General features: G+C 44.6%; 1 protein-coding gene and 1 non-coding gene across 2 annotated transcripts; one reads left to right on the top strand and one right to left on the bottom strand.

Annotated features, from left to right (window-relative positions):
* The first annotated feature begins 2,853 nt into the window (after positions 1-2,853).
* On the top strand, positions 2,854-16,676 carry LOC144139701 (uncharacterized). Its single transcript, XM_077671987.1, has 4 exons — positions 2,854-3,089; positions 11,955-12,108; positions 14,906-15,012; positions 16,520-16,676. Exons 1-4 carry the CDS (start codon positions 2,854-2,856, stop codon positions 16,674-16,676), a joined length of 654 nt encoding a protein of 217 aa, XP_077528113.1.
* Trnas-gga (transfer RNA serine (anticodon GGA)) lies at positions 4,890-4,963 on the bottom strand. The gene has a single exon. It is a non-coding gene; the product is annotated as a tRNA-Ser (tRNA).
* Positions 16,677-18,492: the final 1,816 nt, after the last annotated feature.

Here is an 18,492-nt window from a genome sequence, read left to right as displayed (position 1 = left end):
CCTCTCCCCACCTGCCGATCGGCTCCTCCTCCCTCTCTGCTTCCTTCAAAGCAGCTGGAAACACTGGGAACAGCCATGTGACATGGCGACGCTCGACTTCCGTTCTGCGCTAGCTACATTCCTGTGCCTAGGCTCGCGTCAGTCGCTGCGGACCCGCCTTTGCCGCCTTTGCCTCGGGATCGCGCAGGAAGGAGGAAGAGCAGCCGGGGGGCTGCTCTTCCTCCAAGAGAATCAGGGGGCGCCTTCGCCGTTGCGTCAGCCGCGATCGCCGTTGCGTCAGCCGCCGTCGGCTCGCTGCGGCTTCGCGCTCATCGGCTGAGAAAGGCGATCTTCAAAAATTGTTTACAAATTATCCGTACAACGTATGGGGCTCACACTTGGCTCAAAAATCCCCTGGTATGTGTTCTACCATATGAATGCCTTTGATTGCCAGCTTCACAAAGCTTTTCCGGGTCCCTTTAAGGACACGGTCTTGGACTGGGACGAGAGGGTAGAGGAAGCCTGCACCGCAATAAAACACTCTTTTAACTTTGCCGTCTCCCTCTTTGGCATAAATACACTTGTTACCCATTCTAGAGGAGCATGGCGACGTGGTTGATTGTCGTTGGGAGAGCAGGAAAAGAAGCCATGAGAAGTCTATCGATGAATGGGTCGATCGCTCAATCAATCAATCAAATATTCAATCACTCAATGAATGAATGAATGAATGAATCAATCAATCAATCAATCAATCAATCAATCAATCAATCAATCAATCAATCAATCAATCAATCAATCGTTCGATCAATCAATCAATTAATAAATCGATCAATCAATCAATCAAACGAGCGCTATTTCATATTTATAGGTACAAAGGCCGGGAGCACCGATAAGACAGTTACATGCGGCTTGACGGTGGCTATGCCCTCTGAGGTAACAGTTGGTGTGTATGTTGGGACAGAAATGTTATCATCGATAATCAATAGGTGATAATACTTAACTTCGTAGCCACCTTGATCCCCTTCCCAACTGAAATAGTGTCCCCCTACCCTAGCGTATTTAGGTTACCCGGGCTCTCCGCTCCCCTGCACCAAACTTTTAATAAACGGGTAAAGAAAGCATATAAAGTACTATGCAGACGTTGCGTGTCTTAGTGTGGACTTCAAGAAGCATTATTTGATTGCGCTACCTAAAAAGAAACGTTGGAGTTAGGCCACAATATTATTTTATTAGATCCCTACGCGAAGTTTCAATATTGTTCCAGCATTTTAAAATGTCCAACGCTGCCACAAATGCAAAGAGCCATAATTGGACTTGCTCATTCCAGTCGGGTTGCTATTTAATACCGTAAAACACTGGCATATAATAAATAAACAAATTACTCAATATAATACTGGTGAAGAGAATGCGAAGGCGGTGGTGTATTTGGAACTCGGATTTACAAAAAGCAAATGACCGCCATGGAAATCACAAGAACCTCTCCTTCACCCTTTGTAAATTTTTTTCCAAGTTCCACCGCGGTCGGCTTCATCTTCTTTTCAATACGGTTGTCTTCCTTGGGCTATTCAAACACGAACACCGTCTGTCTGTCTGTCTTTCTGTCTGTCTGTCTGTCTGTCTGTCTGTCTGTCTGTCTGTCTGTCTGTCTGTCTGTCTGTCTGTCTGTCTGTCTGTCCGTCTGTCTGTCTGTCAATGTTTTACTTGAAAGCTGATGAAGTCACAGACAAGGCAAAACACGTTTAGCCTTTAGGCTACCAAAACAAGGTAGCCTAAGAAAGGCTATCATCTTACAAAACTTCGTCTCTAACGCTCAATACTTCTATGTCCACTAGCTGTCTACAATGCGACTGACGGGAAACTTGAGTTGAAGCTAGGTCCATGCTTTTTTCTGTCTGCTCGGCGCCTGACGTGCCCATCGTGCAGAAAAAGGACAGTGCAATAGCTTGGCGCAAAAATTTTAGCAAATTTGTCTAATGAAGCAAGAAGAGAGAACCCCTTTCGAAGCCAATTACCTTCGGTTGCGGTATTCCTTCAGGATGCCTCTCAGAGTACTAAGTACCACACACCATGCGTGAACTGCGTTCTCAGTGCAGGACTTAACGGCGCAATTGCCGTTGGTGACACTCCGAGAGGGGCCGGCTGTGCTCCCCGAATGAACTGAATAAAGCTAAGAGTTGCCTACTTTTAAGTGCGAATGCACTTCTTAAGCGAGCCTGAAGCGTCCGCCGCCGTCCGCATAGCAACAGCTGCGGGTGCGCGCGCTCCTCGTCTTCCTTGGCAACGGGGGAGATGGGCGCGCGCTGCCTGGCCGCTGACATGGCACACACCCACGTGGGGGATTGGCCAGGAATCTCCTCGTCTTCCTTGGCAACGGGGGGAGATGGGCGCGCGCTGCCTGGCCGCTGACATGGCACATACCCACGTGGGGGATTGGCCAAGAATCGGGCGTGAGAAGGGCTAATGCACCCGCTTAAAGGAGTACTGACACGAAATTTCAAAGCTGAGATCCGCTCTAGCAGTCAAGTACAACGACAACACAAATAGGTGTCTGTGAATAAATGCATCTTTTTAGTAACGCAGGGACAGTCGAAATAAATTCCCCCACAAATGCCACGTCGCAACCAGCCATGCTCCTATTTCCGGGAAATGATTTTGTAATGAGTGGTATTGTGATTTCAGCAGTATTTGAACAGGCGTCATGCATTGCGGGGGTGGTTTTGGCACAGTTTATTTTTTTCGTGACACGGAGTGAAGATGGTGGTAAGTATCTGGTAGGGGTCTTTACGTCTGAACTGTGCCATACTGCTGGAAGTGATAATTATCTTTTCTGCCTATAGATTCCGCTCTCTTACAGCGTTTCTTTCAAAACCCGTAATGTCCGCAGAGGAACCGACCATCGAGAACTACCACTTGGTGTGTGCGGTGAGCAGCACTGTCAAGGGGGAAAGTGCGTACCCCGAGGATGGCCTGTGCGACTACCTATTTTACGACTCTATGTCCGGAAAACAGAGAAGCGGCTTGTCTTTCGGATTGGACAGGAGTCTCGAGGCGTACACCAACATAACCAAGACGTTAAACTACACCGAGGCAGGAGTTTCGTTTTCTATATAGTAAGTTTATTTTCCACCGTACGGCTCGGTATGCTTACTGCCCGTCCAGAAGGAGACCGAGATCTCGCCCTTTTGCATCATTGCCAAACCTCTTTGCATTACTGGGTGGGCAGCAGTTTCTGGCCACCTATCAAGAACTTGTCGTTTTTCGTGGTCTTAAGCCATGCTGTGCCCATGTGAGGTTGCCAAAAAAAGAAATGCTGATTGGTAGAGGATGTCAGATTGAGGGTAACATTATATCTGCCTATTAAAAGGAGCGCCCGTCTTACTGACTGACTCACGGAATCATGGACGTCAAACCCGAGCTGTTACACCCAGACACTTGAAACTTCGCGAATACATCCGTGTCATTACGTAGGGGTTCACAAAGGGGCGATATTCCGCGATTGCACTCCTAAACGAGAGAAAGGGGGAGATTGCGTTTTCCTAACTTCGTCATTGCCTCGCTTGCCTGTTCTCATATTCAAGTATTTTGGTGATATGTGTAGCCCTTATAAATATCTAAAGAGTAGATTTACGCTTTTCCCCTAACCAACACTATTGGGCCGATTCTGCATTTCGCGACAAAATGAGATTTCGGAAAGTCTCCAATGAATACAATTTTGATTGATTCATCCAATTGATTTCTACCAATACATTTTGCTCACGAATGCACACAACCAATTTTTAAGATTTTGCCCTGCGATGCCAGTAAAAGAAGGAGAAAGAATTTTTGTTAAATTACACACGGGACGTGCCGAGATGGCTAACACGCGATGTCATTGCCTTGCCAGACTGCTGGTTCAAGCGGTTTCAAATTCGTGAACACATTGTCATTATGGTGTGGGAGCTGAAAATTGTGGAAATTAAAAAAAAACACCATGCAGAGAGTGACAGTGGTTAAGTCATTTTTCATTTATGTATGGGTGTATCGCAGGCCAGTGGAGATACTCAACTGCTTTTCGTTGATATAGGGAACTTTGGCAGGTATCCGAACATTCTTGTACAAGATTTTTTGAAAACACCAACCTCGTAGGGACCACCCGGGTTTCACGAAAAGTGCTTTTCTTTTACGCTTTCATCATTACCTGTACAGTCAGTTCATATATCGAATTGGTGTTTAAATACAGTTATCGAAAGACCAAGTTCAGGATATTGCCCTAACAGGCGTATAAAGAGCTCAGAGGTAATTTTTAAACTCACACATCCCTGAATCCCTGAGCAAGGAATATGTTTGAGCTTCTGCAACCACGTGCCTTCCCTAGGAGGTACGTGGTTATTTATCAAAAAACTGCAACTGATGAGTATCTTTCATACCTACTTTGGTAACACTTCCCGTGGTTAGGTATTCGTTTCAGCGCACATTCTTTGTACAAAGTCTGAGAGTTGCAATAAAACACGAGTTCCAGCAGTTTTTCATTACCACACACCTAAGGCACGAGCCCATGTTCTCACAATATTCGGGAGTTCCAAATCGTGCACAACTGCACCGTGGACTAGCTAATATTGACACGTAAGAGGTACCTGAGCAATTGTTATACCCATAGGAGTAATTAGTACAGCAGAACGCCCTCGCATCGCCGGGAACGACCGCAAGTGTGTGTGCATATACACACACACACACACACACACATATATATATATATATATATATATATATATATATATATATATATATATATATATATATATAAATATATAACACAGAAATAACAGAATAAGAGTTTGCAGTCCAGAAAACCTCGGAAAGCACAGGGGAGGATGTGGTAGGTCATTGAGACGGATAAAGAATTTGGAAAGAAAGAAAGTGGAGAAAAAATGCCCCCCAGGTGGGATCCGCACCCACGACCTCCAGAATTCCGGTCTGGTGCGTTAACCACTACGCTACCGGCGGGGCGATTTTCCCCTCCACTTTCTGGGGAATTCATGTTAAGGTATTTTTGTTTCCTGTGTTTGGGGGTGGTAGCCAGTACCACTCGGACTACTCGGGGTGAAGGGGACCTTCTTTTTAACCCCCGGGCCGTGAATCGAGTGTCTACGCCATGTCAAGAGTGGTCGACCAGCGTTGAACACTCTTAAGCTTCCTATGGCACCAAAACTGCCAGAACCGAGGCCATCGCTATGCATTTAGCGAATCAGAATGGGAAATGAGGGGCTTGGTGAACTAAGACACAATAAGGATTGGCAGTCAAGAAAACCTCGGAAACCCAAGGGGGGAATGCGGTAGGTCATAGGAACAGATGAATTGTTTGCGTCAGAGAGAAAGTGGTGAAAAAATGCCCGCCGGGTGGGATCCGAACCCACAACCTCCAGAATAACCGTATATATATATATATATATATATATATATATATATATATATATATATATATATATATATATATATATAGCGAATCAGTATAGGAAATTACGGGCTAGTTGTAATAAGACAGAAATAAGGGTTGGCAGTTTGGCAGTCAAGAAAACCTCGGAAAGCAAAGGGGAGGATGTGGTAGCTCATTGAAACAGACAAAGACTTTGGAAAGAAAGGGGAGAAAAAATGCTCGCCAGGTGGGATCCGAATCCACGACTTCCAGAATTCCGGTCTGGTGCGATAAGCGCTACGCTACCGGCGGGGCGATTTTCCTCTCCACTTTCTGGGGTATTTATGTCAATGTAATTTTTTTTCAATGTCATTTTTTCCCCTCCACCCCAGAAAGTGGAGGGGAAAATCGCCCCTCCGATAGCGTAGTGGTTATCGCACCATAGCGGTATTCTAGAGGTGGTGGGTTCGGATCCCACCTGGCAGGCATTTTTTCTCCACTTTCTTTCTTTCCAAATTCTCTGTCTGTTTCAATGACCTACCACATCTTCCCCTTAGCTTTCCGAGGTTTTCTTATCTGCCAACCCTTATTTCTATATATATATATATAGATTTATATGTGTGTGTGTGTGTGTGTGTTGTACCGTTGATTATGGACGCGATTGGAACAATTGGCAAGTCGTTTATGTAAGGACAACTCCGCGTTGGGGATGTTGGGCATGGTACACGCCCGCCGACGACAAGGCAGAAGCAGCGCTTGGCGCGCGAGTCAATCGAGCGCTGCGCTGCACAGAGCTAGCTTGGCACGTCAAACCTCTTGCTTCTCCGCCGCTTTAGCTACTCGCTAGTGGTTCAATAAATCACGCTTCAGTTTGTTTACAATCGTAGGCGCTACCATGTTCCAAGTATTCTTTTCTTGTCGATGGTCATATTCACCAGCCCAGCGCAAAGTACTGGAGGCGTTGTTCGACTGTCTGGACGAGATTGGCGTCATTGCAGTGATTTAGAGGTTTGAAGACAGACTTTTCAATCCCACTACAAACACACCGAGCGTCAATGTTTGTTATTTATTTTTTGTTTTCTTTTATTTCTTCTCTTTGTCTCTCTTTCTCGTGCCCTTTAATGTATGGGGCCTTTTCTTTCGCCCTCCTTCCGGGCAGAATGTTGGTGTAGAAATTCCAGGAAACATCTTGCTTTATCTTCCCCTAAAGAGCCTTCGCTCTCTCTTTTCTTGTATCACACCATCTTAGAAGTTTCGTTTCATTGCTGGACGCACACACACACAGACACACACACAAACACACGCATATATATATATATATATATATATATATATATATATATATATATATATATATATATATATATATATATATAACCTAATGACACTAATACGTGTGACACATGTTCAGTTATTCTTTACTTTCATGATTTGATGGTTGCCCGTGAAGTTGTACACAATTAAAAAGTCCCGCTGGGTGTTATTACATGGGCACCTACAGGAGCCGTATGGTAATTGGCAACGCCAGGAACTTGTGTTTGATTGCAAACCGCCCAAAACAAATTGTACCAAGATGGTGGTCGCAACGTTCTACGAAGGTAAGGGCAGGTTTATCTCAATGTGTATGAAGGGTGCTCTTCCCGCATAGTTTTCTGATAACAGCGGCTTGTACGGGGTGCGTGGGGTTGCAGAATGTCCCGACAGACTGCGAGCGCTATACGAACGTGGGAAAATTGAACTTACTTACACGTCCAAAAGGGTGTTACTATAAAAATTCCGCTGGCCTCTTTATACTTGAAATCCTGAAATAGATTTTTCGAACACTTTATGGGCAGAATTTCCAAGCAAAAACAATATACCAACGGGCGCTATAATTATTGAGGAATCTGCAAAACCATGCCCATATTGGGTGGCTATTATGGAAAATATGTGGAATAGTATTTACATACCTTGGTAATTTACCGATATAGGCAAGGGCAGCTCAAAATTTAAAATGGCCTGTGATAAAAACAATATCGGATACATTTTTTGCCCCCTTTTCACTCTCTTCGTGGAGTAATTTTTAAAAAATTCAGCAATATTGAACTCCTACACCATAATCACAGAGTGCTGATGAATTTGGAGCTGTTTAAGCAAGCGGATCATATAGGCGTTGACATCAGCTGTTAGATCTTATCAGCTCGTCAGGCGCGTGATTTCAAACGAACATTTTCGCCATCTCACGCCGTCACCAGACGAACTTCTTAAAATTGGTATGTCATTTGTATGGGTAACATTGCTAAGGAAAAACCAACTTGATACATGAATCGGTGAAACATTTACTGGAGGATGTTTAGAAAACACTCATTTTGCTCCTAAATGCAGAATCGCCCATGTAGTGTTGGTTACAGCAAAACCCTAAAACTACTTGTTAGTTATTCTTTGTTACGTTTTTTTCGCGGCTATGGGTGCCTACAAGCGATGTAATTATAGAATGGCACATTAGGTTCTCGAACGCAGGATAAATAAATACTTACAACTCCGTTTATTCGCATCATTTTTTTCTCACGCCAATCAGACTTTTCTGGAACGCGCGCGCGCCGGAAAAGCTCGATTTTACAGTGGCAGAACAGCTGTAGAAAAGCCGTAGTCGTACAAAAGCTCTACCGGCCGTAGTAGCACTTCACGACTGTTACAAAAACTGTGACGTGTCAAACAAGATAGAAAGCGCGCGCCAACAGCAACGCCGGCCGTTTCGATAAGTCACCGGAGCCCTGCGTCGGCCGTTTATGTCGGAGCGTGGAGAACGTCATGAGCTTGTTCGAATCCGCGGATGAGCTTTCTTGTCCGCCCAAGGATTAAAATTGATTTAAAATATTGTAGCGATGGACTTAAGCAAGGAGCGAAAAAAAAAAACGTTTATTAAGAGGGCGAACTTGTGCCGGCAAACACTCGCAAAACCACACCTAGGACAAGCAAGCTTCGACTACATCTTTCTCCTCGGTTCACCAGTGAGAACATATCCATAAGAAGAAACAGCCCCTTTAGCCGGTAAGGGATTTTGCCCGCATGAACAAAGTCGCGGCAATTTGTTTTATTTAACGGTTACAGTTTACACTTTTGAGGGGATATCTTCATACACAAAGGAAGCTTTTTACATGGTTATCTGAGCTTTGGAACTTCGTTTAAGTACTCCATTTTACGGGACACATATATCAGTAAGAAGCGCTTCGATGTGGAAGGGTGAGCAGGTTAATCGCGAATTCACAAAAACAGAATTTGGCACTTTTCCCTCGGCTAGGAGCGGAATTTTTAAACATTCCGCCTTAGTGAGCCCCTACTCCATGACACCAATGGGCTCCCGAAATTTCAAAACAATTGGTCTAGCAGTTTTGACTGGGCCTTGATTAGAAAGTTAGCGAGTCAGTCAATGGCGCACTTCTTTAGTTGCTGCAGGAATACGCACAAAGTAAAGGTACGGTCTTCGGAGACTTTATTTCAACCTTTCGACCGGAGACAGGTCTTCTTCAGGAATGAAAATTCTTCTTCAGTCTTTCATTCCTGAATAAGGCCTGTTTGAGGTAGAAACTTTGAAATAGGCTCCGAAGAGTGTACTTTTACTTTGTATATATTGAGAGACGGTGTTTCGTAAGAAGGCCTTTATTAAGTCGCCGAGCCCAGACCTTCGTCCACCGTCGAAGCGAGGGGATGATGATGATCATTTACAGATGGTAATGGCGATGGTTGCACGGATATGACTAACAGGGAAACACACCCCTTGGTGTCCACAGTGCGAGCGATGATGTTCATGTTGCGCCAGGGCACAATGTTCCGGCATTAACGTCCCTATGCTCACAAAATATATAAACATATATATATATATATATATATATATATATATATATATATATATATATATATATATATATATATATATATAAGCAGTAAAAGAAAACTTCTCGAGGAGCCAGAAAAAATACTTGAGAAAATGGTAGACGCACGATTAAAAACAAAAACAGTGATTTACTGACGTTTCGACTGCGGGACCAGTCTTCATCTTGAGTAACCCAAGATGAGTACTCAAGATGAAGACTGGTCCCGCAGTAAGATGAAGACTGGTCCCGCAGTCGAAACGTCAGTAAATCACTGTTTTTGTTTTTAATCGTGCGTCTACCATTTTCTCAAGTATATATATATATATATATATATATATATATATATATATATATATATATATATATATATATATATATATATATATATATATATATATATATATATGTATATATATATATCTACAGAAAGATAAAACTCAAATCAGATCAAACTCACTCACAAGATAAAAGATAACACTCACTTGCCTTCATCAGAGTACAGTTACATGATTTTGCTGTACTGATTTTTACAGCAAAATCATGTAACTGTACTTTGATGAATGCAAGACACGTTGCCGCTACGTAAGTAAACCTTCTATGTTATTCTTCTTGCTGTGTATTCGAATCATTACTTATTCTATATATATATATATATATATATATATATATATATATATATATATATATATATATATATATATATATATATATATATCGAAAGAGAGAGAAAGAGAGAGAGAGAGAGAGAGAGAGAGAGAGGGTAGTGACCTTTGAAAATGGGGGGAAGCGCAAGAGAAGAAAATTTTGAGCTGCCTGATTGCGTTGCCAGCACACGCTTCCCTGGCACGCCTTGTGAAGGGGTAGGTATCCAATGGAAGGAAATGGAGTGAGAGTGAACAGGTTGGCGAGAAACCAGCAGAATGTGATAGCGAAGTTGGTTAAGAAAGGAAAATCAGAGTGTATATTTTTGAGGAGCTACAGCTAGGATGCGCGAATCCAGGTTTGGGACACTTTCCTCGAAATTTATGGGGAGAAGTGGGGAGTGGGGGTGGTATTGTCCCGCCATGTGACCACGAGCCAGAGATTTAGGAAAGTCAAAAGTAAACTTGCTTGTACGGGAAGTTCTTATCGCGAGGTGCCTACACGCCGTCGAAAATTAACTTGAAAAAGAGCATAACTACAGCACTTGCACACATTAGAAACAGCAACATTCTTAGATAGGGGTTTTTCTGTGACGAAGCCATTACGTTTCGCGTCTCACTTTAATTCGAACGTCTTTCAAGCGAACGTTTGTCTGCAAGAAACACACATGGCCAAGAAAATAAAAGAAAAGCAGCAGTCAAGGTAGCGATAATAATGAAATGCAGAGCGCGTAATTTGAGCGTAGCCAGTTGCGATCACAGCGAGGCATCGCGACTTTTTTCTTCACTATTCATTTAGCATTATAATTTTCTAACAAAAAAGAGTGGTCGCTCCCCTATTCTGTAGTGAGATGTATTCATCCATAAACGAAGGAATAGGAAATGCTCCACAAAGTTTTGCGCCAACCATTTAAAATAAACAAATTCCTTCTTTCTGCCAATTCAGTGGTTGTGCGGTATGTTGGGAGCCAGGCAAGGACGCAAGTTATCAATGTATGCTAAGGCAGAAAAAGCTAGATGCTAAAAGTAAAAGTACTACCAAAAAACGGAAGCAACTCAACGTCTAGTCTCTGAGACTCAAGGCAAACAAAGTTCGAAATGACGCATCAGAAAATTTACCGCTCTTAACGGGGGAGAGTAAAGGCATACTGTTGACATACTGAATGAAAACCAAATGACGGCAAGTAGTCGCGGGAGAGGAGCCGCGCTATTTTGAAACGTAGGATATTGATACTGTCACGAAGGTAGAGCGAACTCGAAGTTTCGGAGCTACAAAATTCATTTAACAAAACTAGGTTTAGTGACATTTGTAACTTCAATTAGTGAGGACACGAAAAAATGATAACAATAGAGACAGGTTACAGACAAATAAAAGAAGCTTGCTATAACCATAGCGAATAGCTTCAGTGCAGCAAGAAAAAAATTACAACGCCCAACGTGCATGACCTACTGAACGCAGAGAGTTTCGCTTGAACAGTACTCTTTAATGCCCTATTTTTCCATGGGGAATCCATTCTTTGGATACTCTGTGGGAAAATGCGCTCTAAGAAATGGCCCGCGTGGAGTTCAACGCTATTAAAATTCTTGCGAGGAACAATGCTAAGATGAGTGTTTTGGTCCCCGAGGCCTCAACAATATTAGAGACAACTTAAAACAGGGCTAAAGGAAATGCATAGTGAAAGATGCGGAAGTTCGCGGAAAAACTGTAGATCTCCTTCAATTCAGTGAGATATCATAAGAGAAGAGCTTGCAAAATAGTTTTAGAATCTGTCAGATCTTTAAGGGTGTTCTTAGCCTTACAAACGGACACCATAAGTGAGAGTCACTGCAAGGGGTCGAGGCAAAACATTAGTATGTATACAGTCCCATCAGCCTGTTCCCTTCTGCGTACAAGTTATGTAGAAAAGGCGCATGGTGGCTGAGGGGATTATCATTCTCAAGAAACAGTGTATTCGCTATTATAAAGCGAGTGACGCGAGAATACACTCTGTAAATCTGCCTACAACCACCCTGGAGGCTGCCTAATTAAGCCCCTGTCTGCTCACTTGCGCCAAATAACCCGTATGATTTGGATATCTTTTATTACAGCGACGACTCCCTGTTCGAGGATTACAACTCGGACCACTTCTTCTGGGGCCTCGGGTTCTTATGGGAGAAAAACGTGCAGAACATTGGCATGCTCAACGTTCATGGACCACGCGCCGATGAGAACCGTTTGATTGAAGTCGTGGAAGTTCTAGAGGTATGCGCACCACCCCCTCTCTAGTCACAGCCTCAAGAGCGTAGGCACGTACGCTGTTTGGGTTGCTGTGCTGTGCAAAACAAAACTGAGTTTTATAAAGTGGAGAATAATTCCACTCTCTTACCATAGAGAGCCAGTAAGCTTTTTACAAACTACATGTAGGTGACAAATGTTTGAGGGAAGGTATACGAATATTTTGTTTCTTTGGAGCGTTAAAAGCGGTCACTGCTTTAAGAAAGACAGACACACCTTTATTTTCCGTAAGACTGGTGCTTCGCTAGCTCGAGTGCAGCAAGCAGTCCCGACTTCCACCTTTTAGGAGCGAACCAGTTTAGGACCTCGCTCTGTACGCGGCTTGGTGTCTGTGTACATTGTTGCACATGAGGGAGCAGCATTGGATTGGATTGAAATGAATTTTATTGCATTGAATTGGAGTGGATTGGATTGGATTGAATTGGAATAGATTAGACTGAATTGGAGTGGATTGGAATGGATTGAATTGGAATGGATTGAAATGGATTCGATTGGATTAAAACGGATAGGAATAAAGTGAATTTTAACGGATTAGACTGCACAGCAATTGCATATACTGTACAAGCGCGTTGTCACTCATTTACATGCGTTAGTGGGCAATGCTACGGGTAATTTGCGGTAAAAACGATCCCCAGTGCTTTGCCCACTCGTCAAGATTCACTTCGTGGAGATGCGTGAATTTTTTTCCTTTTTGCTTTCGGGAACGCACGTGAACCTCCTCTCGGTCCACGATACAGGAATAATGTGTTCGAAATTCGCGTCTCTGTCGCAATCTATGCCACCGTTCAATTTGTATCATAATTCAAAGCGGTGGCTAGTCACCTTGTCACCATAAATAAACATAGAGGCTTAAGGTGATTGGGCTCCGCATCACTCGGTGCAGCTGTCAGCTATTCTTATAAACCAGCTGCGATGCCGCAAACATATTTTCATTAATTCTGTTCCACTCTCTAGCAGCCTTCGCCTCTCCATTGAGAAAGACTGGCCTATTAACGGTGTAGCTGTTCTCCCGCGGTCCGTGACGACAGTCTCGGCTGGTATCCTGTCGCGCTTTCTCTGAACAGATTTCTTGTCGCGGAACTACCGGTTCCCAGTAGAGAAAAAAACTGTGACTGATTCCTCTGTCATAGGAATCGTTTAAACTCGAATGGAAATGTACAGCAAAATCTGCAGCTTAACATGATTTTTGGGTAGGCGGCTGTCTTGTGGGTGTGCTTGGCGAGCGACGTGCTGCTGGCGGGTCGCTTCGGCAAAGGTGTGCTGGTATCATCTCCATGACAGATATGACGTCAGTGATATCTTGGTGTATCCTGGCAAAAAACCCTTTTGTGTTAAAATATAAAACCCGAAAGCGAAGAACCCTAATTATAATGTGCACTTTAGTGCTAACGGTTTCTTCCCCGCAAGAGGGAGACTTTTACGGGCCGCTTCATTCGTATTACTGGCGTAACTCCCATGACGGTTATGATGTCATGAAAATATTTGTGTAGCCCGGAATGAAACACTCTCGTGTTTAAAAAATTGTTAACAAAGTAATGCGCAATGTGAAATTCTAGCGCACCGCTACCTGGAGTCTTCTGGGAGACTGCACGAAGTCAGAGCATCATCAGTGAGCTCACCACAGTGGGCTATATTTGGCGTTATTTCGCAGCGCGGCGCCTTCGCCGAGCATGTCTCGCGTGGCCTAGGCTTGCATCCCTTCCCTTCACACTTTCCTCGTGCTGTTGTCACCCGCCTTCGTGCTTTCTCTCGCTCGTATTTTTGGTGTCCTCTTTGTTCGTTCGGTTATAAAGAAGCAGACGGCAACCCAAAACCACAAAAGCGGGCGGTTAGGAGGAACTCTCTAAAACAAGTCCTAATGCCATCATATTTTGGTCAAACACGGCTTATGTAGCCCGTGAAACAATGGCTTCCGCGGAACACTATTGTATATAGAGGTGACGCCGAATTCAAATTATCGATGTAAGCTTGGTTTGTTTAACCTGGCTTTTCCACATGGAGCTGCAAATTGAAGCCTGGCTGCTTAATGAGGGAGTATGGTTAAAGAAAACGCCTGTAACTCTTCTGTTATAAAAAGCATCACAAAATAAACTACATGGCAATTAGCCGCTAAGGCGACAATACAGTTACGCTCAGTTTCATTAACATGTCATTAATGCTTAGTTCACAGTGAAACGGTACAATTTACAGAATTACTGCTGCAGTTAATATATGGTTATCTTCTGATGGAGTTTCGTTACAGAAAACGGCTGTAACTGTTGTTTTGGCGGAGATATCCGGAAAAAAACTGTCTGGGAATTTGCCGCTTAGACGGCTCTGGCATTACATACGGCAGATTCGCAGGTAATCTTCCTTTATAGAGTGAAAGAGCACTAACTTTTTATTAAGCAAAGTTTTTCCAATCGTTATAACTTCGCTCTGCGAATGTCTTTCAAAAAAGGGCCGCATTCAGCGAGTGTTTCCGAAGCCCAGCTTTCTGACACCGTCACCATTCTCGCCATGCTGCGCAGGCATGGGAACGTGACATGGCTTCACCGGCACTATGTGAGACCTTTTTACCAATGCCCACCGAAAGCAGCACCCACATATTCCGCGGAGAGCGCATGCAGAAATTGCCTCCCGCGTGATACCATTTCCTTCTCGCCTTCATTTTATAGTGACGCAGAACATACATGTAAATCTTAGAGTGACATGCCCACGGATTCATGTAATGGATTTCGCCGCCGTAAAGGTTCACGCTGGCAATGTTGGTTATTCGTTTCAGGCTGCCTACCTTGCCACTTCGAACTACTTCTACGACAGGCACGTTAAAACCGTCGTCGGCTTGGCCATACACTACAACTACAATTTAAGCGCCATCACGCTTGCTCTGTAAGTATATATGTTTTCGGAGAATTGGATATTTTTACGTGAGTACAGTCTGGCACACATTTGCGTCTGAAACAATTGAGCAAGAAATTCCTAATCAAACAAAGCACCTTCCGTCCTCATTCCCATCGCAAGGATTTTATGACGCCAACACATGCTAAAGCATCACATTTTTCCGCCACGATGAAGCACAAAACAAGCGAGGCAGCGGTAATGTACAGTTATATAGAAGCAACCGAATACAACGCCAGCACGTGTATTAAGGTCTCTGTGCTTCTTCGAACACTCATGTCCTATGCTGTTCCGGAACACTGTGCAAAAGGTTTCTTCATAGGACCCGAGATTATTATTGACGCTCTGTTGAAGAACAGCATATTTCCGTTTTTGCGCCACCTCAATGGTGGCGCTGAACGAACCACCCGTGCGCGGCTGCCGCACTACCCCTCGCATTGCAGCACAGCCGCCAGCGTAGACGAGTACCGCCATCCGGCGGCAGCCTGAGAAGACGCTCCTACGCGAGATTTTCGTACACTTGTTACCACTGACTTTAGCCAAAATAAGCGTTCCTGTGTTTCCATAACGCAGCGAATGCACGCAGGCGGCCATAATGAAGCTGGCTATGCGCACAGTACTGTATAGAGGTCAGAGAATTATCTAGTTGAGCGTTGAGCGGGGTATTGTACCGGAAGCACAAGGAGCTTGTTGGAGTTCGGAATCTCCGCATGGTTTATCAACTGGGCTCCCTTCACATTGCTTCTACCTTCATTTGTTCTTCTATTTTCTAACGTGACAATGCAAAAATTTTCCGCTAAGTTTTTATAAACTTCCGAATGCATATTGCAAAATAATTCTCTGAAAAGTTTAACCAGTTCGCTGTGGAAACTGTAATCACTTTTACCACTTTGCGCTTAAGGTCGCGCGGTATTCCAAGAAGGCGGCGACACCTGTCTTCACGTTGTCGATATTTTCTACCCTATGTTAGAAAAGCGACGCGTAAGGTCGTAGGGACGGTATATTCGTGTTCCCGGTGATCGAATCCACCATAATAAAGCAACTAGAACGTTCTCTGGAGGGTCGCCCGAAGTGTTCCGTCTTTTGGCAGTTTAATAAAGAAATTTTCAGCACTAGTGTTGACATTGTAATTCAGCTTGCATGTGTAAGTGTTGGCGAGTGGGATTTAAAGTGTGAGACAAGACGGTAAATCCGGTTATCAGGGGATTTGCGTTGAGAGCGAAAAGTTGGCGTAAAGAAAGGTTACCTTAGAGGAGGTTCTTCGTGGTTCTGAGGGTAAGGGGGGCGACAGTGTTTGCTAGTTGCTAGTAGCGCTGCATGGCTTTCAGCTTGAGCCTACGAAGCGTAAAAAGGGTGACGTCTGGTACGGCGGGCGTACAGCGCCATACGAAAACGCCTGTGTACTGCGGGAAAGCGAAAGAAAAGCAGGGCACATCTCAAAACGGCACCGCACAGCTACCTACAATGACGTTTGCACGTCGTGCTTTCTGTACTGCAGGGATCGCTTCAACCTGTCCCTGTTGATCTTCCTGACGCACGTCTCCTTTCCGGAGTACACCCGACCGGACTGCCGGATCTTACCAGCGTCGATGCTCAACTTTCCCGACAACACTTCTCGCGACGACTTCAAATACGGAATGTCAATTGTAAGATAATTTCTGTTTTCATAGTCGCTCCGAAACGCGCACCATATCAGGTAGAATGCACAATAACCCTTACTGACATCGCATGGTGGTAGACCACAACCGCTGACTCGCTTGGTTGCGCAGAAAATTCGTTGTATATGAGGGATTGTTCCCCTATTTGCGGCGTCGCGCCATAATTTTACCCACCCGTGTGGCACCACGTGGCGCGAGTTTCGCGCCCGCTACAGCAGCGGACAACAAAGTTTTCAAAAATGTCTAGTATCTATGCCGGTCCAGATGCCTGATGGGTGGTTACCTCATCCCTCTGCCTTGAGGGATAGGCGTATTTCGAGCCGCTAGAATAGGACGTTGTAAGGAACACGCTTGGAAAACATCTGTAACAGTGGGTGGTTTTTGTTCAGTGTAAATACTGATATTCTTCCGTAACGTCCAAATGGAGGAGAAATACGCATAAACTCAAATATTTTGCACCAAAAGACTACACCACAAAGGAGCACACGAAAAAAAACCAAAGAGGGCTAGAACTTCGTAGGAATCTAAAGGAGCAAGCTTGTTGACCTGATCTGACTTTCTGAACATCTTTGTGGCAGGGCCCATCCTCACTTGACCAGGCCCCTACAGAGCACCCTCCAAAACTCCTTTTTGCGTATTGCGCGTATTGCATTTGGGGCGGTATCCTTCCCTTCTCCGACGCTGGTTTCCCTTTCCCGGCGCACGCTCGGTCACCCTTTCTCGAAACCCTCTCCGACCCTCCCCTGGTGTTGGCGTGTCACGTTTCTCCGCGCGTGCTCCAAGGATTGGCTTCATGTTTACTGTACCTCACGATTTTCTATACCTCACATGGCGTTCCATGTTCCTCAAAACATTGATATGTGAGGCGTTCGCCTTCATACTCGGGTGAAGCAAGCACTGGCAAGAAGCGCGTTTCAATCAAATGCAGACTGTATGTAACAGATATATCGCAAAAATGTTAGCGTCAAATAAATGGAAAGAGAAAAAGCAGTCCAGTCTGAGTTATTACCAGCACCTACTCATCGTTCGCCACTTGCGTTTGCAGTGATGAGGAACCTTTAGAGGTTACTTCAATCAAATTTTATTTATATAGAGTCACGCGTCAGTTGAACAATCTGGTATCGTAAATTATTTGCGTGTTTACAATTCCGGAGTAAAAAAATTCTGAACCCTTCCGATGGCGGTTACCAGCACGAACGCGAATCTTGGCCAACCCCGTGAAAGCGTACACCAGCCTCTTGCGAAATTCCTATAAACCAAATTCCAAGTTCTTCCTTGCGGAACACTTAAGCGGCCCCCATGGTATTCGAATTCCTGACACTCAGGAGTCGCTCCCCGAACACGCACACGTAAACTAGCACGCTCCCGTTGTCGTTCAGCGCTGCGTGCTCTTCGACGGAGCGGACTAAAAGCGGACTACCCATGGCGCAGTGCGCGTGAACTGGGGAGAATCGAGGCGCGCGCCAAGTTAACTTGCCTTTCCCTTATCTAGAGAGAGGCAACTTCTGTGATTGGTGACTGTATTTTAGCGGGCACGCCACTTGTGGGAGATGGGAGTTTTGGGGCCACCAGCTGCGGGTGAGAGGAAATTTCCGGCCGCCAATTGCTCGTAAGGAGGAAGGGCAAGGGTTTAAGGAGGAAGTTTCGCCTCTTAATCCCAACAGCTACATAGACGGTGACACGAGACAGTCAATGCACGCTACACTTGAAAAACAACTCGAGCCCTTGCACTCCGTGAAGACGGAACTACAGTGGAGCTGATGGTCTGGTTGGATCTACTGTGTAGGGGTTTAGCAAAAATGGCTATTTGCTA

Source organism: Haemaphysalis longicornis, unplaced genomic scaffold, assembly GCF_048455015.1.
Source record: "Haemaphysalis longicornis isolate Haplotype H1 unplaced genomic scaffold, Haemaphysalis longicornis Haplotype H1 scaffold_5, whole genome shotgun sequence".
Lineage (NCBI taxonomy): Eukaryota > Metazoa > Arthropoda > Arachnida > Ixodida > Ixodidae > Haemaphysalis > Haemaphysalis longicornis.
Note: the sequence above shows the minus strand (reverse complement) of the source record. Positions and strands in the feature narration are given on the sequence as shown.